At 66.0% G+C, this 20,898-nt stretch overlaps 1 protein-coding gene across 1 annotated transcript in view; it reads right to left on the reverse strand.

The window, feature by feature from the left end:
• Positions 1-6,425: 6,425 nt before the first annotated feature.
• PLEC (plectin) overlaps positions 6,426-20,898 on the reverse strand; it is a 32,402-nt gene continuing 17,929 nt past the window's right edge. The window contains 13 exon segments of the mRNA XM_038555783.1: positions 6,426-12,644; positions 12,745-16,125; positions 17,021-17,119; positions 17,220-17,324; positions 17,495-17,578; positions 17,658-18,014; positions 18,149-18,287; positions 19,312-19,490; positions 19,604-19,761; positions 19,841-20,024; positions 20,126-20,252; positions 20,337-20,491; positions 20,583-20,735. Coding sequence (XP_038411711.1) covers positions 6,426-12,644; positions 12,745-16,125; positions 17,021-17,119; positions 17,220-17,324; positions 17,495-17,578; positions 17,658-18,014; positions 18,149-18,287; positions 19,312-19,490; positions 19,604-19,761; positions 19,841-20,024; positions 20,126-20,252; positions 20,337-20,491; positions 20,583-20,735 — 11,340 coding nt within the window.

Below are 20,898 nucleotides of genomic sequence, written 5' to 3' on the forward strand. Positions count from 1 at the left end.
AATCTTTGTATAGTAGATCTGCCCTCAGTTCTTTTTCAGGGACAGTTTCTGTTGACATTTTTTCCTTTGAATGAGGATGCTTCCCTATTTTTTGGTGTGCTTTCTGATTTTTCTGTTGAAGACTGGATATTTGAATTTAATAATGTGGTAACTCCAGAAATCAGATTCTCCTCTTTCCCCAAGGTTTGCTGTTTATTATCTTTTTATTATTAGCTGTATTATTAGCTGTCTCTGTGCTAAGGATTAGTATGAGGGGTAACCTTAAGGTTTTATTTGCTCTTTCCTGAGGCTGTTCCTTTCACTGTGCCTGAGTGGTCACTTTTTTTTTTTTTTAAGATTTTATTTATTATTTATTCATGAGAGTCAGAGAAGCAGAGACACAGGCAGAGGGAGAAGCAGGCCCCATGCAGGGAGCCAGATGTAGGACTCGATCCTGGGACTCCAGGATCACGCCCTGGGCCGAAGGCAGGTGCTTAACCGCTGAGCCACCCAGGCATCCTGATGGTCACTTTCTAACTTTCCTCTTATATGCAGTTGCTTTTGAATGTCCTAGTCTGTAATGTTTGGCTTCCAAAAGGGATAAAAGAGGAAAATAAAGTTGAAGGAATGGGTGCCAGCCCTTTTTTACTTTTTTAAAGATTTATATATTTATGTTAGAGGGGTGGGAGGGACAGAGGGAGAGAAAGAATCTCAAGCAGACTCTTCTGAGCATGAGAGGCTCAATCTCACGACCCTGAGATCGCGACCTGAGCCGAAACCGAGTCATACGCTCCAGCCACCTGAGCCACCCAGACACCCTGGTTCCAGCCCTTTAAATCCCCTGGAAGTCACTTCAGCCAGAGGGGGAGGGGCTGGCATCAGTGTGGGGGGTGCAGCAAGAGCCTCCCCCTCTCTGTCAGCATCTATGTGATCAGAAGCAGCCATTAGCGATCAGAGCACAGATCCTCAATATTTGGAGGACCGGATCCTTTTGTCCAGCCGGGATCCTGAGAGCTGTGTGCACGATGCTCCAGGGGGACATGTGCTCCTGCCTGAGACGGGTGGGGGATGAGTAGCCACTCCGGTGCGAAGAGCTCATATTGACCTAATTTAACCACATGGTACCATCTAAGTCCTTCCCTGGAGGTTACAAACCCTCAGCAGACTCCAGATTCCCATTAGTGGTTCCCCCAGACAGACTCTCCCAGAGCGACTGCCGTCTTAGTGGAGGCTGCATCCCTGGCCGTCCTGCCCTTGCACCTCCCAAGGTGTGACTCGCTTGCATTACTTATCAATATTGAAACTGGTATACGTAGGAGTGCAGTAAGATGGTTCCAGTATCCTCTGAAGATGAGCAACTCATTTTTTTTTTTTTTTAACTGGTGGATTCAAGCCCCTGTTTTCTTTACGGATACTAAGATTGTCCCATCTTCCAACGTGTCATATTGTGAAGTCGCACATCCTGAGAGCCGAGCGGAGCAAGAAGCCCCTTGTCAGTAGATCACAGAAGCCCCATCCCTTCCGGGGACTGGCTTCGTGGGAGCTGCCGTAGTTTTGGGCCCGGAGTGCCCAGGGCGGCCGATTGTCTTGCTTGGGTGGCACTCTCTTGCTTCACGTTGGGTCTGTGGAACAGATGTCCTGTTGGGACAGGAGCTGAGATGCCACTGGGGCCTGGAGGCCAAAGCATAGGCTCGGTGAAGGCCAGGCCTCCTCCAGGGGACTCCCGGCCTCCGCCCTGGGCAGCCACAGTTGCCTGAGCCGCTGGCCTCTCTGCCTGGAAGGAAGGCTGGCGGCTTCCGCTCTTCTCCCGTCACCCCCTGAAGTCCAGGGCTCACAGGGCGGTCGGTTCCAGGTGGGGCCTGCTGGGGAAACGTGGGCTGGGCTGAATACGGGGGTCAGCTGCAACAGCTGCGGCCCGGAAACCAGGACAGCTCATCTGGGCTGGGCCTGGGGAGGCGGAGCCTGGGCACACTGCTATCACCGGGCCCTGGAGGGGGAACCTGAAGGGGTCAGAGTTCAGGAGATAGGAACCTGGGTCCTGCCTGCCACGCCTGTGCTGCCACCAAGGCGCCGCCCACACGTGTGGAGCTGCCCGGAGAGGTCCTCAGCAGGTGGATGCGTGCTCACTGGGCACGTGGGCCTGTAGGCCTCCCGTCTCCCGTGCCAGGCCCTCTGCCATCAGCGGGCATGGTCCCCACAGGGCCGAGAGGCTCAGCTTCTCAGTCCCTGAACCATGACACCCACATATCCCAGGGGCACTGGCCCCGGCTGGAGCACACCTTGGTCCATCCCTCACACTGAAGAATTACCTGCTGCCACGGCCCCGGGTCTGGGGCAGCCCGATTGCCTCCCTGACCAGGCTGCGACAATTTCGCTGGGCTTCTAGAACTTCCAAGCCCCTGCATGTTCCCTGACTGGGGTCAGATGTTTTGATGATAAAGTTTGTCCTATTGTCACCGGGGACTTTACAAAACCAGGCACGTAAACAGAAGAAAAAGCACCCTTGGGAACAGGGAAAAGAGATCCATTCTATCAAAACAGAACCGGCAGTTTTCCGCCAGGATGGAGGACGTGTGGCGGCCAGCTCGGGTGGCCCTCCCGCACCGCCGGCCTCCCCCGCCCACATCTGTGTAAACCATCCCTTCCTTAAACTCTCGCCAGCACCCCGCTTCCTGTCGGGGCTCTAACTGGCAGACGCACCACATTTCCACTCTCTTGCTTTTGAATGGTGAGATGGCGTTCGGGGGGCCCAGCGTGTGCTCTGGGCATCCTGTGACATCCCGGGGACGAGACCTGCAGAGAAGGCGTGTGGGCTCACGCCCCGCACCAGCTCGTCATCCATCAGGGGCCGTGCTGACTTAGTGTCTCCGCATGTGGTTCCCCCAAATACGCAGGGGGAAGACCTGGATTATGAATATGCAGTGCAAGGGGCGCCCGGTGGCTCAGTCCGCTAAACAGCCCACTCTTGATCTCAGCTCAGGTCCCGGGCTCACGGTCGCCGGTTCAAGCCCCGCATCAGGCTCCACGTTGGGCTGACAACATATGTGTGCATATGTCTCCAGTAGAAGCTCTTCCTGCAGTACCCAGACTGAGGCTGGGGGGTTTCCTTTCTGGCACCATCTGCCAGCGGCAGGGTTTCCCTGGTGCATGTGTTCACCACGTGTAGACTGAGGAGGACCCAGATTTCACCCAGAACCTCGGCTCGTGCAGGTCGCTCTGCATCCCAGGACCTGTTCAGACTTGAGGCTCTGGGTTCCCAGAGTCAACAAACAGTCCAGGGAAGTGCCGGCTGTGCTCCAAAGTCTTGTCCCCCACCCCCCACCCCCCGGGGAATCTCCTTCTCTGTTTTGTGACCTCAGGTATCTGAGGACATATTCGTTAGGATTTACCTGGGAACCTTATGGTGGGAGGCGTTTGCCGGACGCCGAGGCCTATCGCGTCGCTGCTGTTGTCACCGTTAACGCAGACGCTGCCGGCCGTCCTCAGACCCCCTCACGGGATCGGCGTGCTCACCCGGGGCAGCCACTGGCCAATGACCAATGCGGAGGGTCGCAGCTCAGGTCCCTGTCGCTGGAGAAGCAACCTCTCAGGTGAAATCCTGGGGGCGCCTGGGGGGCTCCGTGGGTGAAGCGCCTGCCTGCAGCTCAGGTCATGACCCCGGGGTCCCGGGATTGAGTCCCGCTTCGGGCTCCCTGCTCAGCGGGGTGGCGGCGTCTCCCTCTGCTCCTCGGCCTGCTCGTGCTCACTCTCAAGTGAATGAATGGCTGGGAGGTGGCCGTGGTACCAGCTATGGGCAGCCCACAGCTGGACACGGGCCCTGGCCCGGCCGTCCTCACAGCCCCCGACAGCACGACTTCCATAAGCCAGACGCACCCGAGCGACCACCACAGGCTCTGCGTCTGGGGAACAGACCTGACGGCTGGGGTGGGGTGCGGCCTGGGAAGTGTACTGTGCTCCCAGTGCCCGTGGGCCACTGGGCCCAGGCTGCTCTCTGGTAGCAGGTGGGTGACGTCAGCGTGGCTGCCACGCAGGCCGCACCCAAGGGCACGGCTCTCCGGGCCAAGAGCGGGGTGAGCCGTAGCCCCATCTGTGCGCCGAGTCCTGACCTCAGGACCTCAGAGGGTGAGCGTGCTTGGACACGGGTCTCTACGGGGGCACGCGGGTCAGGGTCGCTGCGGGCTGATCCAGCTCCTCCCAGGCCCCGCAGCCTCATAAATATAAAATATAGCCTCCCGGTTGCAACCGGCAGGGGTCAGCAAGGCTGCTGCGCACCGTCTGCCCTTTTAATCCAACGACCAGGTCCCTGCAGAAGCTGTGGGGCTGCTGCTGGGTGAGGTGGCCCGGCCGACAGTCACCTTCAGGCCACCTGTGCTCCAGGCGCTTTGGGCTCGGCCTGCCTGGGTCCCACTGCCGACGTGGCCTGGGCGCCTGGACCAGGACCCCACAGACGCTGCTGGCCGGGCAGTGCCGTCCCTCAGGATGGGGCTGGTTTCTTGCCTCAGTGGCCCCAGGAGGGGGGACCTGGGTCTGGGAACCAGGGGTGGAAGCTGCGGCCCACCCAGCACGCTCACCGGGGCCCACTGGGGCATGTGCGCTTCCCAGGACTGCACCGGGGGCCGTGTGAGACCATCAGGCCCAGGAGGAGCAGCAGCGCCCAGGAGGAGCAGCAGCGCCAGAGAGCCGGCGGCCAGGGACCTGCGACAGGGGGCTCACTGTGGCTGCCACCTGGCCGGGACACGGCGACTGGGCGTTTATCCCCACGCCCTGTTGTAAACGGAAGCGGGGCCAAAGGGCAGAGCCAGACAAGGAGCCGGGAACCCGGATTCAGACGCCCAAGGACCGGGGTCTCGGTCGGCGGCCCTCACCCAGGGCAAAGCGGGCAGGAAAGCATCAGTTGTGGCCTCCGGCCCCATGGCTCAGGGGCGCTGCTCTTGCTCTTGGAGGTTTTCCCAGAAAGATCCCTGGAGGCTGGCACCAACCAGATGCGAGGGGCACGGCGTGGACTTGGGGGCCGGAAGGGAGGAGGCTATGCCTCCGCCGCCCAGCTGCTGCGGCTCTCAAGTGTGTCCTCCCAGAGGGGCTGCGGGGTGGGGGTGCTGGGGGCAGCCCATGTTAGCTGACCTGAGAGCATGCAGACCCCCTGGGACAGAAGTGCTAGCGGCGAACGGAGTCCTGCGGGCCCAGGGGGCGGGGGAGCGGGCCACCTGGCCTCTGCTCGGGTGGGTTTGTGTTGGGCCGGGCCCTGCTCCTCTGCCCCGGCCACGCTCGGGGCCTACGGCACGGGACCCCCCCACCCCAGCACACACGGGGCCCCAGGACAGAAAAGCCACGTAGGACCACAGAGGTTGGAATTGCTTTTATTGGGGTGAGCGCTGCAGGCCCACCCATGGTCGGGTTAGTGTTCATGGAGGCTGCCGGAAGCCTGGCGCCTCCACCCGCCGCCTGCCTGGGTTAGTGGGACATGCAAAGCTCAGAGGGTGGAGGCAGGGGTGGAAGCCACCAAGGTGGAACGGGAGGGGTGGCCCTGGGCTGGGCTGCCTGTCCCGGCGCCAGACGAAGGGTAAGGCTCCCGCCAGAGACAGGCAGGAAGCACCCGGGGGCGCCGCAGGGGAGCAGAGCCCTGCAGAAGCCCCAGCCGTACCCAGCCCAACCCGGGGGCTGGCGTGCCCGGGAGCTGGGCCCGTGGCGAGTCTTTCACCAGGAGGGCCTCCCTCCCACCCCAGATCTGGGTCCTCGGGGCCTGGGGTGGGAGGGAGGACACTGAAGGCACTTACTAGGGGGCTGAGGCTGGAAGGCTGAAGCCAGAGGCCTGGGGTCTTGGGAGAGTGTCACGGGCTGGGGCGTGGGGCCAGGCAGGAGCCAGGCACAGGGGAGGCCCAGCAGGGCCAGCTGGTTCTGTAGACTGGACCCTCATCTTCCTGTGGGGCAGGGGCTCCTCCGGGCAGGCCGGAAGAGATGCGGACCCAGCGCCCCACCCCCCAGCAGGCCCGCTGAGCGAGGAAGTCAGTCCTGGAAACAGGGGGAGGAAAGCTGGTCCTGAGGGCCCTGCTGGCCCCGGCGCCAAGCCCCATGTCCCCGGGCGGTTGGGACGGGCGGTTGGGCGTCCGTGAGCCCGGAGAGTAGGGCTGCGGGGACCCTGCCCGGACAAAACCCTCCCCGGAGAGACCGGCGGGCTGGGCTGGGGGCCTGGCTCAGGACCCTCCAAGGCACCTGGCTGTGGTGAGTGGCAGGTAGACAGGAGCAGGAAGGCCTGAGGGATGAATCCCCCGGGACACGGGCCGTCTGGACAGCAGCTTAATATTCATACATTAGTCTGGTTTTTTTTCTTTTTGGTTAAACTTTAGGCACCGCTTGGGAGGAAGACACCTTTAAACGTTAAAGACCCCAACGCCTGAGCGGGGAGCCGGGCCACATGCAGAGCGGGAGGGCGGGGTGCGGGCAGTGGGTCAGGCCGCCGCGGACTCGGGGCCCCCCAGGGAGGACACGGGCCCTGAGGCGTAGCGGCGGCCGTAGCCTGAGGAAGAGTAGGAGGACGAGGAGAAGGTCATGGAGAAACCGGAGCCGGTGGCGTCGAAGCTGCCCCGGCGGGAGCCAGCCCGGGAGCCCGTGCGCGAGCCGGAGCGCGAGCCGGCGGCCGAGCCGGAGCCGCTGACGCTGTAGGGGCTGTAGTAGCCCTTGCTGGACTGGGCGGCGGCCTCCAGCAGCCGCAGCCCCGTGCCCTCCTCCACCATGCTGCGGTCCAGCGCGTCCTTGTACGAGATCTTGAGCTTGGTCTTGGGGCAGGTGAGGTACTTGGAGTAGGCGCCGACGTCCCGCAGCTTCTGGGCTGTGCGGGCGTCCACCATGCCCCGCTGCAGGGCCTCGTCGAGGGGCACGCGGCCCGGCACGTCGGGCTCGATGAGGCCGCCCGTCAGGTACTGCGCCTCCAGGAAGCGCTGGCCCGCCTCATAGTACAGCCAGCCCTTCTTCAGGGCCTGTGCAGCCGACATCTTGGTCTTGGTGCGCGGGTCCTCGAAGCCGCAGAAGGCCTTCTGCGCCAGGTTGATGCGGTCCACCATGATCTTGTCCACCAAGCCCCGGCTGACGGCGTCCGTGACGGGGAAGCGTTCACCGCTGCTGGGGTCGATGATGCCGCCCGTGCAGGCCTGGGCCTCCAGCAGCCGCTGCCCGGTGATGTTGTCCACCAGGTTGCGGCGCATGGCCTCCGTGATGGACACCTTCTCCAGCGTTTCCGTGTCCAGGATGCCGGCCACGGGGCCCGTCTCCTCGGTGGGGTCTGACCAGGAGGCCGCCTGGGTCCTGGAGGTGGCGGGGCTGATGGGGTAGGAGGAGGAGGAGCCCACGGAAGAGGAACGGGAGCGGAAGCCGCCAGCGTTGCCTGACAGCATGTCCGCGAACTCCGTGATGGAGAGCGTGCCCGCGCGGTACTGGTCCAGTGCTGAGCGGTCGATGAGGTTCCTGGCGATGGCCTCGTCGATGTCGTACTGGCGGCCTGAGCGGCGGTCGATGATCATGGACTTGACCACGCCGTCCGAGGACGAGATGGTGATCTCTTCCCACTCGCACTCCTGCTCGGATAGCTCCAGGTACGTCTGGTGGTCGATGAGGCCCTTGCGGTACGCCTCGTACACGGACATCTCCTTGCCTGTCTCGGGATCCACGATCACCACGCGGCGCTTGCGCACCGATGACTTGGAGGACGTCTTCCGCTCCCGCTTCTTCTCCTTCAGGGGCAGCAGGCACAAGCCCGTCTGGGGGTCCGTGATGCAGCGCTCCATCAGCTGCAGGTACGTGAGGTTCTCCTCCGTGTTGGGGTCGAAGAAGCCCTTGGTGTCATCGCTCGGGTCAGTCAGGATCTCGTTCATCTCCTCATCAAAGAGGCCGCGCTTGTAGGCCACCTCCACAGGCAACCGGTGGCTCTCCTCGGGGTCGATGATGCCGCCCGTGGCAATCTGGGCCTCCAAGAGGCGGATGCCGTGGTCCTTCAGGATGAGGCCCTTCTTCATGGCCTGGAACAGGGAGATGAGCTTCCCAGAGTAGGGGTCCTTGTAGCCAATGACGGCGCGCTCGGCCGACAGCAGCTTGTCCTTGAACTCGGGACCCACGATGCCCATGCGCACGGCCTCCTCCACGGTCAGCTTCAGCCCCTTGATGGGGTCGATGACGTAGCCAGTGGCCGCCTGCGCCTCCAGGAGCTCGAAGGCCGTGCCAGGGCGGATGATGCCCTTCTTCATGGCCTGGTACACCGACAGCCGCTCCTTGGTGGCATCCACGAAGACGCCCGCAATGCAGCTCGTGCCCTCGAGGAACTTCTGCAGGTTCTTGGTGACCTCCTCCACCGACGTCAGGCCCTCCTGCAGCTGCAGCGCGGTGGCCTCGTCCAGGACCTGCGAACGCACCAGCTCCTCCACCGTGATCTGCTTGCGCAGCCCGCGGAAGGTCAGCTTGCGGGCGTCCGAGAGAGGCAGGAGCATCTGGCCGCTGGTCTCGTGGCGGCGGCACCGCCGGAGCAGCTGCGTGTAGCTGAGGCGCTCGTCCGTGGACGGATCCAGGTAGCTGCGCACCTCGCTGGGCTCGGAGAGCTGGTCGTGCGTGTCTTTGTTGAGGTAGCCACGCTGGTAGGCCACCTCCAAGGGGAGGTGGAAGCCCAGGTGTGGGTCCACGATGCCGCCCGTGGCCAGCTGGGCATCTAGCAGCCGCAGGGCCTCGTCGGTGGGGATCAGGTCCTTCTTCATGGCCTGGAAGAGGGAGATGGTCTGCTCGGTGTAGGGGTCGCGGTAGCCGGTCACGGCCCGCTCCGCTGAGAGCAGCCGGTCATGCAGCTCGGGGCCCACCAGGCCTTTGCGCACGGCCTCGTCCACAGTCAGCCGCTCGCCCTTCACGGGCTCCAGGAGGAAGCCCGTGGCCGCCTGCGCCTCCAGCAGGAAGCGGGCCACCTCGGCGTTCAGCAGCCCCTTCTTGAGGGCCTGGTAGATGGTGAGTGTCTGCCTGGAGCCCGGCAGGTAGACGCCGGCCACGCAGCCCGTGCCGTAGAGGTAGCGTGAGGCCTCTTCCTCCTCAAGCACCTGTCGGAGGCTCTTGGTCCCCTCCCGGAGGAAGCTGTAGGTCTCGCGGGAGATGATCCGGGCCTCGTACAGGTCCTCGGCAGTGAGACGACGCCGGACGTAGTCATAGGAGGCCAGGTTCTGCTGGCGCACGATCTCGGTCTTCTCGATGATCTCGATGATGATGATGATCATGCGCTCCTTAGTCACGCGGCCGGCCTGGAAGTCCGCCATGAGCCGGGTCCGCTGCTCCTCCGGGATCAGGTCCGACTGCATCACCTCCCACAGGGACATAGTGGAGCCGCTGCGGCCGGCGCTGCCAGGGATGTCGATCTGCGTCTCCTCGAATGCCCTGCGGGTCTCCTCCTCCGTGTACACCTGCGTGGACTCCACCACCTCCGTCTTCTCGGCGCCTTTCAGGGGCAGCAGGCGAAGGCCCGTCTCGGGGTCCTCCACACAGCGCTCCAGCAGCTGCAGGTACGTGAGGTTCTCATGCGTGTTGGGGTCGAAGAAGCCCTTGGTGTCGTCGCTCGGGTCGGCCAGCACGCGGTTCATCTCCTCGTCGAAGTAGCCGCGCTGGTAGGCCACGTCCACGGGCAGCCGGTGGCTGTGCACCGGGTCGATGATGCCACCCGTGGCGATCTGGGCCTCCAGCAGGCGGATGCCATGCTCCCGAAGGACCAGGCCCTTCTTCATGGCCTGGAAGAGCGAGATGGTGCTGCCCGAATACGGGTCCTTGTAGCCGGTCACGGCCTTCTCGGCCGACAGCAGCTTCTCGTGCAGCTCGGGCCCCACCACACCCGCCTTCACAGCCTCATGGACGTACAAGCGCTGGTTGCGCACGGGGTCGATGAGGAAGCCCGTGGCCGCCTGCGCCTCGAGCAGGAGAGTGGCCGTGCTGGGCCTGAGCAGGCCCCGCCGCATGGCCTCGTAGATGGTCACCTTCTCCTTGGATTCCTCCAGGTAGATGCCGGCCAGGCAGCCGCTGCCCTGGAGCAGCGTCCGCACGGAGCTCAGCTCTGATAGGTCTTTCACCGACGTCTTGCCATCCTTGAGCTGCTCGAATTGGGTCCTGCTGAGGACCCCAGAGGCCAGGAGCTCGCTGGCTGGCACCGGGGCACGGAGGCCACTGAACGACAGCCTCTCTTGCCGCACAGTCTCCACCTCCTCCACAATGGTGATGACGATCTTGATGATCTTCTCCACGGTGACGGTACCCGTGCGGAACTGCCGCAGCAGCTCCTGTCTCTGCTCAGTCGTGAAGTACTCGGAGCTCAGGAGCTCCCACACCGTCACCGTCCTGCCCTTGAAGCTGCCCACGGGGACCTCCACGGGGGTCTTCTGAAAGGTCTCACGGGCCTGCAGCTCGGAGTAGAGCCCCTCCCGCCGGGCCTGAGCGGCCTGTTCCGAGAGCGGCAGCAGGCTCAGCCCCGTCAGCGGGTCGGGCCGGCATTGCTGCTGGAGCTGGCCGTAGGTGACGGGCTCCTGCGTGCTGGGGTCGTGGTAGGTCTTGGCTTCGTCTTGGGGCGCCGACAGGGCTCGGCTGGTCTCCTGGTCCAGGTAGCCCCGGGCGTAGGCCACGTCCATGGGCACGCGGTGGCTCTTGCTTGGGTCAACGATGCCACCCGTGGACAACTGGGCATCAAGCAGACGCAGGCCCTGCTCCCTGGGGATGAGGCCCTTCTTCAGGGCCTGGAAGAGAGAAACACTCTGCCCCGAGTACGGGTCCTTGTAGCCCGTCACGGCCTTCTCGGCCGACAGCAGCTTCTCATGCAGCTCGGGCCCCACCAGGCCAGCACGCACCGCCTCGTCCACGGTGAGCCGGGCGCTCGTGGCGGGGTCAATGATGTGGCCAGTGCCGGCCTGGGCCTCCAGGAGAGCCACTGCTACCTCTGGAGGCAGGAGATCCTTCTTCAGGGCTTCGTAGATGCTCAGCCTCTGTCCTGTCTCCTCCAGCCACACCCCTGCAATGACGCTGGTGCCCCGCAGGGCCCGCCGCACGGCGTCCACCTCGGCCACCTCTCGCACAGAGCGCTCGCCCCGCTGCAGCTGGCGGTAGAGGTTGTGGTCTATGACCCCGCTCTCGAGCAGCTCGGCGGCGGGTACGAGGGCGCGCAGGCCCTCGAAGCAGAGCTGGCCTTTCTGCTCGTGTTCCTCCACCACCGTGATGACGATCTTGATGATCTTCTCCACGGTGACCTTGCCCATGCGGAACTGCCTCAGCAGATCCCGCCGCTGCTCCGTCGTGAAGTACTCGGAGTTGATGAGCTCCCAGATGGTCACCGTCCTGCCCTGGAACTTCCCGAACGGTGCAGACACAGTGGCTTTCTCGAACACATCCCGGGCCTCGGAGTCGGTGTAGACCAGCTCACCGCCCCTGGCGGCCTGGTCCGTGAGGGGCAGCAGGCGCAGGCCTGTCTCGGGGTCGAGCACGCAGCGCTCCAGCAGCTGCAGATACGTGAGGTTCTCGTGCGTGTTGGGGTCGAAGAAGCCCTTGGTGTCGTCGCTCGGGTCGGCCAGCACGCGGTTCATCTCCTCGTCGAAGTAGCCGCGCTGGTAGGCCACGTCCACGGGCAGCCGGTGGCTGTGTACCGGGTCGATGATGCCGCCCGTGGCGATCTGGGCCTCCAGCAGGCGGATGCCGTGGTCGCGCACGATGAGCTCCTTCTGCATGGCCTGGAAGAGCGAGATCTGCTCACCGGTGTAGGGGTCCTTGTAGCCGGTGACGGCGCGCTCGGCCGACAGCAGCTTGTGGTGCAGCTCGGGCCCCACCACGCCTTCCTTCACAGCCTCGTTGACAGTCAGCCGTCGGTTCTGCACGGGGTCCAGGAGGAAGCCAGTGGCCGCCTGTGCCTCCAGCAGGATGAGCGCCGTGCCTGGGCTCAGCAGCTGCCTCCGGAGGGCCGCATAGATACTCAGCTTCTCGTTGGCCGGTTTGAGCAGCAGCCCGGCGATGCCACCGCGGCCCTGCAGGTACTGGCACACGTCCTCCCGCTGAGCAAGCTCGGCCACTGTCGTGCGGCCCTGGGCCAGCCGCTGCAGCTCCTCTGCGCTCAGGATGCCCACCTCCTGCAGCCGCTGGGCTGGCACCTTCCGCCGAAGGCCATCGAACATGTGCTCAGGCTCTGCCTCCACGGCTGGGCCGTCGGGCGCATCCCGGCCGTTGGGCAGGGCTTTGGCAGCCGCGGCCTGCGAGGCGGCGATCTCCTCCGAATGCGCCAAGGCGGCCCGGTGCTCCTCCTCCAGGCGCTGTAGCCGCTCGCGCAGCCGCTGGTTCTCCTCGGCCAGCAGTCGCTCCTGCTGCTGCCGCTGCTGCTCGAGAAGCTGCAGCTCCTCCTGCTTGCGGCGCACGCCCTCCTCGGCCTCACGCTGGCACTGCCGGGCCTCCTCCATGCTGGCCACCAGCTGCTCCCGCTCCTGCTCCATCTGCTGCTGCTGCCGCTGCTGCTCCTCACGCAATTTCTGCGCCTTGGCCACCTCGTCCCGGAAGAGCTGCTCCAGCTTGGCCTTCTCCTGCTCGATGAAGCGCTCCCGCTGCAGCAGGCGGTCCTTCTCTGACAGGAAGCTCTCCTGCAGGGCCCACGTCTCCTGCAGCAGCTGCTCCTGCTGCACCACCTGCATCTAGAAAGAGGGGAGGGGACAGTCAGGGACATCAGGGGACCCTCGAGAGCGGGCCTCCACCCAGGGCCCACCCACGTGCATGTGGAGGGATGGCCGGTACCTCCTCAGACTTCTGCTGCAGCAACGTGGCCTCCTCCTGGAGCTTCTCCTTCTCACGCTCCAGCTCGGTGATAGCCGCCCGTAGGCGCTCGGCGTCATGGTCGCTCTGCTGCCGCTGAATCTCGAGAGTGTGTACCAGTGTCACCTTCTCCTGCGTGGCGAGCTCTGTGCGGTGCAGCTTCTCACCGATCTCCTCGGCCTGTTTGCGGAAGCGCTGGGCGTCCTCCTCGGCGCGGGCCTGGGCCCGGCTCATCTCGGCCACACGAAGCTTGAGGCGCTCAGCCTCGGCGCTCATCTCCAGCTGTCGCTGCCGCTCCGCCTCCAGCGTCCGCTGGAAACCCTGCGTCTCCTGAGCCAGCTGCTGGGCCATCTGCTCCTTATCCTCCTGCAGCTGTCGGGCCTGCTCCTGCGCCAGCTCTTTCTGCTGCTGCAGCAGCTCCGCCTCGGCCTTGAGGCGAGTGGCCTCCTGCACCGCCTGCATCTTTTCTTTGAGCATCTTCTCCGCCAGGGCCCGCTGCTGTGCCAGGTCCTCCTCGGCCAGCTGCCGCAGCCGGGCTGCCTCCTGGGCGGCCACGCTCAGCCGGGCGGCCTCCTCTGCCACCTGTTTCATCTTCTCGGCCTCCTCCTGCAGGAAGCGCTGAGTGTTGTCCTTGTCGCGGAGGATGAGCGCACGGTTCTCCGCCTCGATGCGTGCCTTGAGCTTGCTCAGCTCCTCCATCTGCACGCGCACAGAGAAGAGCTCCTCCTCCACCTGGTTGCGCTGGCGGGCTGCCTCAGTCACCTCGGCCTTCAGCCGCTGCAGCTCCTCGTCCAGGATGCTCTTCTGGTGGTCGGTCTCCTCCAGCTGCAGCCTCAGCGTGGTCAGCTCCTGCTCCACCTGCGCCTTCTGCCGCAAAGTCTGCTCAGCAAACTTCTTGTGCTTCTCCATCTCGGCGTCGGCCACCTGCTTCTGCTTCAGGGCGGCCTGCTCTGCCTGCGCCCGCCGCACCGCCTCCTGCTCCGCTTCCTTGCGAAGCTTCTCCGCGGCGGCCTGCGCCTGCGCCTGGGCCTGCGCCTGCTCCTCGGCCAGCTGCTTCAGCCTCTCGGCCTCCTCCACCTGCCGCCGGGACTGTGCTGCCTCCCTCTCGGCCCGCTCCCGCGCCTCCTCCGCCTCCTCGGCCGCCCGCCGCGCCGCCTCCGCCTCGGCCCGCAGCCGCTCCAGCATGCTCTGCTCCTGCTGGAGTGTCTGCTGCAGCTCCTGTTCCTTCTGCTGCACGGCGAAGGCGTGCGCCTTCTCCTCGGCCTGCAGCCGCTTCTGGGCGGCCTCCTGGGCCAGTTGTAGCTGCCGAGCCGACTCCTGCTCCGCTCGCTCACGCAGGCGCCGGGCCTCCTCCACCTTGGCCTTGAGCCGCTCCACCTCCTCCAGGGCAGACTTGCGCTGCCGCGCGGCCTCCTCCTCAGCAGCCAGGCTCTTTTGCACGCGCTCCTCGGCCTCGCGGCGCCGCTGCTCCTCCTCAGCCGCCAGCTGCCGCTGCCGCGTGGCCTCCAGCTCAGCCTGCTCCTTGCTGCGCAGTGTGTCCTCGGCGTTACTGCGGATGCGCCCGAGCTCCAGCTCCAGCTCCGCCTTGCCGGCAGCTGCCTTCTCGAAGCTCGCCTTCAGGGCCAGGATCTCCTCCTCCACCTGCCGCCGCTGCCGCAGCGTGTCCTCCACCAGCCCCTTCTGCCGCTCCAGCTCGTTCTCTGACGCCTTGCGCAGCTGCGCCAGCCGCTCCTCGATGTCCGCCTTGTGCTGGGCGGCCTGCTCCTCCAGCCGCCGCCGCTGGAAGGCTTCGTCTTCCGCCAGCCGCCGCAGACGCTCATTCTCCGCCTCCTTCTCCTTGAGGGCGATCTCGGCCTCGGTCTTGAGCCGCGTGGCCTCGCTGATGGCGGCCAGCTTCTCGGCCAGTACCCTCTCCGCCTCCGCCCGCTGCCGGGCCGCATCCTCCTCGGCCAGCTGCCGCTGCCGCTTGGTCTCCTCAGCCAGGGCACGCAGGCGGGCGGCCTCCTCGGCCAGCTCGCGGAACCGGCTGGCCTCGGCCTCCAGCCTCTGCTTGGACTTCTCGCTGGTGGAGCGGGACTCCTCCTCTGCGCGCGCCTTGCTGGCCAGCAGCACCTCCATCTCAGCCCGCACCTTGGCCAGCTCGGCTTCCAGCTCCTGGCGCTTGTGCGTGGCTGCGGCCGCCTCCCGCTGCAGGCGCGCCAGCTCCTCCTCCAACAGCTGCCGCTGCTGCTCCCCCTGCTCCGTCTCGGCCCGCAGCCGGATCAGCTCCTGCTCCGCCACCAGGCGCTGCTGCGCGGTGCCCTCTGCCAGCTGCCGCTGCTTCTCCAGCTCCTGCTCGGCCAGCTCCCGCTGCCGCACGGCCTGCTCCTCCGCCTTGCCCCGGCGCCGCGCCTCCCGCTCCGCCTCCTCCTTCTGCTTCTCGGCCTCAGCCTGCGCCAGGCTCTTCTGCTGGGCCACCTCTTCCGCCTGCAGCCGCAGGCGCAGTGCCTCGTTGGCCTTCAGCCGCCAGCGCTCCAGCTCCTGCTCCGCCTCCTCCCGGGCGCGCTCGGCCTCCTCCTGCTGCTGAGCCCGCCGCTCCGCCTCCTCGCGCAGCTGTGCCACGGCCACGTGCTCTTCCTGCAGCGTGCGCTCCAGCTGCGCAGTCTTCTCGGCGAAGGAGGCGCGCTTGCTCTGCAGCTCCACCTCTGCGCTGCGCTGCGCCGTCTCCAGGGCCACCTGCACCTGGCGGGCCCGGTCGGCCTCCGCCTGCCGCAGGCGCCGCTCCGCCTCCTCGGCCTGGAGCCGCACGTCCTCGAGCGCCTGCAGGGCCCGCTGCTTTTCTCGGGCCGCCTCGGCCTCGGCCTTCACGCGCAGGGCCAGCTCCGCCTCTGCCTGCCGCTTGCGCTGGCTCTCGTCCTGCACCTGCCGCCGCAAGCGCTCCGCCTCCTCCTGTGCCTGCCGCTTCTGCGCCTCGGCCTCTTCCGCCCGCGCACGTAGGGCCTGCAGCTCGCCCTCGGCCCCGCCCCGCTGGCGCTCAGTGGCCTCCAGCTGCAGGCGGACCACGCGGATCTCCTCCTCGATGCGCACCCGGCTGCGTTCTGCGGCCTCCACCTGCCGGGCCTTGGCCTGGATCTCGGCCTCCGAGCTCTGCCGCAAGTGCTGCAGCTCCTCCTGAATGCTCCGCTTCTGCTGCTGTGCGTCCACCGCGGCCTCCTCCCGCCGTGCCACCTCCTCCTGCATGCGCCGCTGCAGCTCCTCTGCCTCCCGCTCGGCCTGCGCCTTCGCCTGCGCGTGGGCCTCGGCCAACTGCCGCTGCTTCTCCAGCGCGGCCTCCACCTCGGCCAGCCGTTCCCGCTCCTCTGCCCGCTGCTGCTCAGCCAGCCTCTGCGGCGGCGGCAGAGAGAGGGAGAGAACCAGAGAGAGCCGTGAGCACAGGGCGGGCCGCCGGGCACTCACAGGACATGGCACCACCACCACAGTTCACTCCGACAGCGCGGTGCGGGGGTGGGGGTGGGAGGGTCGAGGGAGGACAGAGGTCACAGCGCGGCCGAGGGAGACAGCGTGCACCCGCCCAGGGCACTCGGCAGCGAGCGCAGCCTGGCCCCACCGTGCTCACCAGCCTGGGGAAGGAGGCCCAGGCATCCTCCCCTCTTCCCGCAGACAGGCCATGGAGACAGATGGACAGGGAGAGAGAGAGAGAGCAAAGCAGGAAGTTCGCAGGGCGTGCGAGCCGCGCCCACCACACCGCCCTGCCAGAGTGCTGCTGAACACCTGCTGGCTGGGCTCTGCCCACAGGGCCCCTCTCCCTGAGCTGAGCCGGGGCAGCCAGTGTGAGACAGCAGCGCAGCCCCCAGGGCTAGCAAGCCTGCAGAGAGGAGACCGCACGTAGGCCAGACGGCGAATCCACCCAGGAAGCAGAAGGAACGGACAGGGAGCCACCTGCCCTGCCGAGACACTCCGGGACCCTCTGTCCCCAGCCCTTCCATGGCAAGTGGCCAAGCGGAGAGACCACGTGGACCCCCATGAGGAACAGACACAAGAGAGCCAGGAGGACGCCTGGTAGGGGGCACGTGCCAACAGAGGAGAGGAGGTGCCAGCCACCACGGGGACAGCAGTGCAGCGCCATGGCAAGGGGGGGCGGGCCGTGCTGCAGGGGAGGGTGCTGACAGCACCAGGCAGGAAAGGAGGGGCGAGTCGTCCTGAGTGGTCTCAGGTTCCCAGGGCAGCACCGGGGCGGGGCAGGGCAGGAAGATGGCACTCCCACCCCAACAGAACATACCTCCTCCTCCTCCATGCGCCGCAGGGTCTCGCGGATGAACTTGATGTACTGACTTGTAAGCGTGGTGAGCTCGCTGTACCTCGTGCGCAGGTCCACATACTGGGGGCCACGGGGAAGGAGGCATCCGGGGTCAGGCCTGCCTTGAGCCACAGGGCCCGTGCACCCCGCCCAGCCCCAGCAGCAGCACCCCCGGCCCTACCTCCTGGATGACGCTCTCAGACCCGGACTGGACCTTGGGCTTCTTGGCTGGGGAGGCCACTGGCTCCAGCTGCGCCTTATACGTGACCAGTTGAAGCTCGTAGTCCTGCGAAGACAACAACAGCCGCCAGCTTCACATTCCCCTCGCTGTACCCTGGAACCTGCTCCAGGCTCTTGCGGGTGTGGCCTGGGCTAGGGGGCACCGTGGAGGGCCCAGCAAGACCTCCTCGGGCGGCCAAGCCTCCGTGCAGGTAGCAGGAAGCCAGGAAGCCTCACCTTGATGGCATTAATGTACTGCTTGGCCAGCTGCTGGCACTCATCCACCTTCTCGCCATACCGCTCGATCTCCTCCAGCAGCTCCTGGGAGGGGAGGGTGGTCAGCGGCCACAAGGCGCGCCCCCTCCGGACCCACTCCCACCGGGGCCTGGGCCGCACCCACCTTCTCCTGCTGCAGCTGCTCCCGCACGGCCTGGCTGTTGGCTAGCGGCACGGCCTGGATCCGCTCCTGCCGCTGCTTGGCGTCCTGCAGCCAGGTGCCCAGCGGGTCCGCGCTCTCGCGGTAGTAGCGGAGCTGGCGGCCCAGCTGCTCGAGCTCGCGCTGCCTCACGTCGGTCTGGGCCAGTGCAGCCTGCCAGCGCTCCAGCAGGGGTGCGACCCGCTCTCGCCAGCGCTCCACCTCCACGTCCCGCTCGCCGTGCTGCCGCTGCAGCCGCTCCCCCACCTCCTGAGCCCCCCGCAGCTCGTCCCGCAGGGCATCAAACACGGGCTGCTGTGCTTCCGCCTGGACCCGCAGCTTCTGCAGGGGGGCGGTGTGGGGAACAGGGAGGCAGGTGTGGTTTCAGTTCCAAGGCCCTGCCTCTGGCCGCCATGCCGCCCATGCTGCCCTGTGCCCCTGGCCCTCACGGTGAGGCCCAGGCCCAGCAGCAGTACCTTCAGCGCAGCCTTGGTGGCCTCAAGATCCGGAAGGGTGGCAGGCACAGCCTGGGCCTCCTTGAGCTGCTCCTCGTGGGCCCTGAGCACCTCCTCAGCCCCCTGCGTGCTGCGGATCACCAGACTGATGGTCTTGAGCCTGCGGGAAGAATGGGGCTCAGCACAGGGTGGGCTGGGGGGAGCGGGGACCGAGTGCCATGCAGTGGAAGCACAGTCCTGGTGGTCAGTTGAGCTGCACCCACTGGCTTCAGAGGCCTCGGGGAGAGGGTGGCTGGGGAGCTCGGGGACACATGGACACTTTAGCTCTGGACTGAGTCCTGGAGGCAGCTGTGCTGTCCAGGGAGATAGCGAGCTCCAAGACCTGGAGGCAGAAGAGACCTCCAGGCTGCTGCCCCTAGAGCCCGGTGGGGAGCGCTCGGCCTTCCAGACCTGAGACCGCATAAGCGGCAACACCTTGTATCAGATGTGTGCTTGACGACACGTCTCCTGACACGACACGTCTGCTTTTGTGGAGAAAGAACGGCTAACAGTCGGGCATGTCGATGACGTTACAGAACAACAACGGGCCCTGAACCCCAGTCAGTGCTGAGACAGAGGGAAGGGGGCAGAGACTCGCCCACCGTCCTTCCAAGAGTCTGAGCCCGTGCACATCTGTGCTGGGATCAGCAGCAAAGGAGAGAAGGGGTGCCTGTGGGTGGGTGGCAGGGGGCCTGAGGGGATGGAGCCTGGGTGGGCTGCATCTCCCAGGGGCACAGGAGCAAGCACGCCCGAGGGATGGGGGCAGGCCCCGGAGAAGACCTCAGCCGCTAGGCCTCTGCAGTTCCTCATCCCCACCCTCCACCAAGAAGTGCCCCAACCCCGGCCCAGCCCCTCGTCTGAACCTACAGGCCAAGGCCACCTCCACCCTGGGGTTCCTCAGCCTGCCCTCCTCACTCTCCTGCCCCCGGCCCCGACGTCCCACCGAGCTGCGCCTCCCTCCTCCCCCCACGGCTGGTCACCAAGAAGTGCCACCTTCAGAGCACAGCAGGGCCGACCCCTCTGGTCACACCCACGTCTTGGCCGTCTTGGCCGGATCCCTCAGCAGACCCTGCTGTCCCAGCCAGCACTGGGCGGTCAAGCCCCGTCTGCTCAGAACCGTCCCAGGCCCCCGCAGGCGCACTCACTTCTCCAGGTAAATGGCAGACAGGCTGCGGACCTGCTCCAGCTTGCCCAGGGTCAGCTCCAGCTCTGAGCGCAGGGTGGGGGCGGCAGGTGACGGCTCGGGCAGGGCCAGGACCTTCTCGGCCTCCGCAGAGAGCCGGGCGACACCCTTGCCTAGTCCTTCCACCTCAGCTTGTGCTTTCTGAGGAGAAAGCATGTAGGGGACAAGCTGGCTTGGGGAGCGACACCAGGCCCCCGGTGAAGGCTGCGGAGGGCAGGGAGTGGGGCAGGGAGCGGGGCGGGGCGGGTGCATGCCTGCTGCTCGGCGATGCGCTGCGCACACTCTCGCGCGGGCTCCTTGTCCAGCGGCAGCCGCAGGCGGTGCACGGTGCGGGTCTCGCAGGCCTCCAGCTGCAGCCGGATGTCCTTGAGCTCAGAGATGCAGCGCTGGCAGCGGGACTCCTCCTGTGCACCTGGGGACATGTCTGCTCACAGGGCCGCCCCCCAGCCCCCCGCCAGGCCCCCCGCCCACCGTGCCCGCCCTCCACCTACCCTGCTCCGCGCTCTGCAGCAGCTGCTGGTAGTGCCGGCTGCAGGAGCCGTACTCGCGCTCGGCCTGCAGCCGGTCCTCAGGCCCAAAGCCCCCAGCATCCTGGCTGTCCCGCAGGAAGGCCTGGTAGTGAAGCTCCAGGCTGCGCAGGGCTTGGCGTTGCTCCTCGGGCTTCAGCGTCCGGAACTGTGGGCGGCACTCGGGGCTGAGCGAGGGCAAGGGAGGGCCCGGCCCGCGGGAAGGCACCCCACCCCCACCCCGAGCGTGGCCCGGTGGGTAAGTCGTACCGTGACCAAGGACCAGGAGCGGATGAGCTGCACGTCCCTGCTGAGGCACTGCCATGCCAGGAGACTCTTCATGTCCACGTGCAGCTGGTGCCACAGCGCGACCAGGGCCTGGTGCTGGGCCTCCAGCCTGGCAGGGCAGCGGCATGGTCAGTGCTGCGGGGGGCCCGGCCCACTGCCACCCACTCCGGCTGCCGTGTCCCAGACCACCCACCTGCTGACGGCCTCCTGGGCCTCCTGGTTGGGCGGAGGCACGAGGAAACACACAGAGGGCACGGCGGCCTCACTGCCAGAGCTGCTGAGCACCTTCCAGTGCGCGGGCTGTGCGGGGCCCAGCAGCTGGTACTGGTCACCCTTGTGCACAGTCACCTAGAGCACAGAGTCATCACAGGGTGGCCACGCCTACGCCCCACCCAGCCAGATCCCTCCCCACCCATAGGCCCGCTGGGCCGGGCCTCACCTCCACCTGCTTGTAGTCACACACAGCCTGCAGCGGCACGAGACCCCGCACAGGCTGGGCCTGGTCTCGGGGCTTCAGCTGCACGACAGCCTTGGCCCGCTTGGCCAGCCCTGACAGGTGTGCCCTGTACTCGTTCAGCTGCTCCTTCTCATCCTGCCAGGGAGAGGAGGCCCTGTGAAGACCCATGCTCCTGCCCCAGCAATGAGCAAGGCACCCCGGCCTCTGCCCCAAGACTGAGGCGACCCCCCCCTGCAGCCCCTGGGGTGCCGGGAAGCAAGAGGTGTGGCTGAGGCAGCAACCCGGGGCTTGGCCCGAC

Source organism: Canis lupus, chromosome 13 (assembly GCF_011100685.1).
Source record: "Canis lupus familiaris isolate Mischka breed German Shepherd chromosome 13, alternate assembly UU_Cfam_GSD_1.0, whole genome shotgun sequence".
Lineage (NCBI taxonomy): Eukaryota > Metazoa > Chordata > Mammalia > Carnivora > Canidae > Canis > Canis lupus.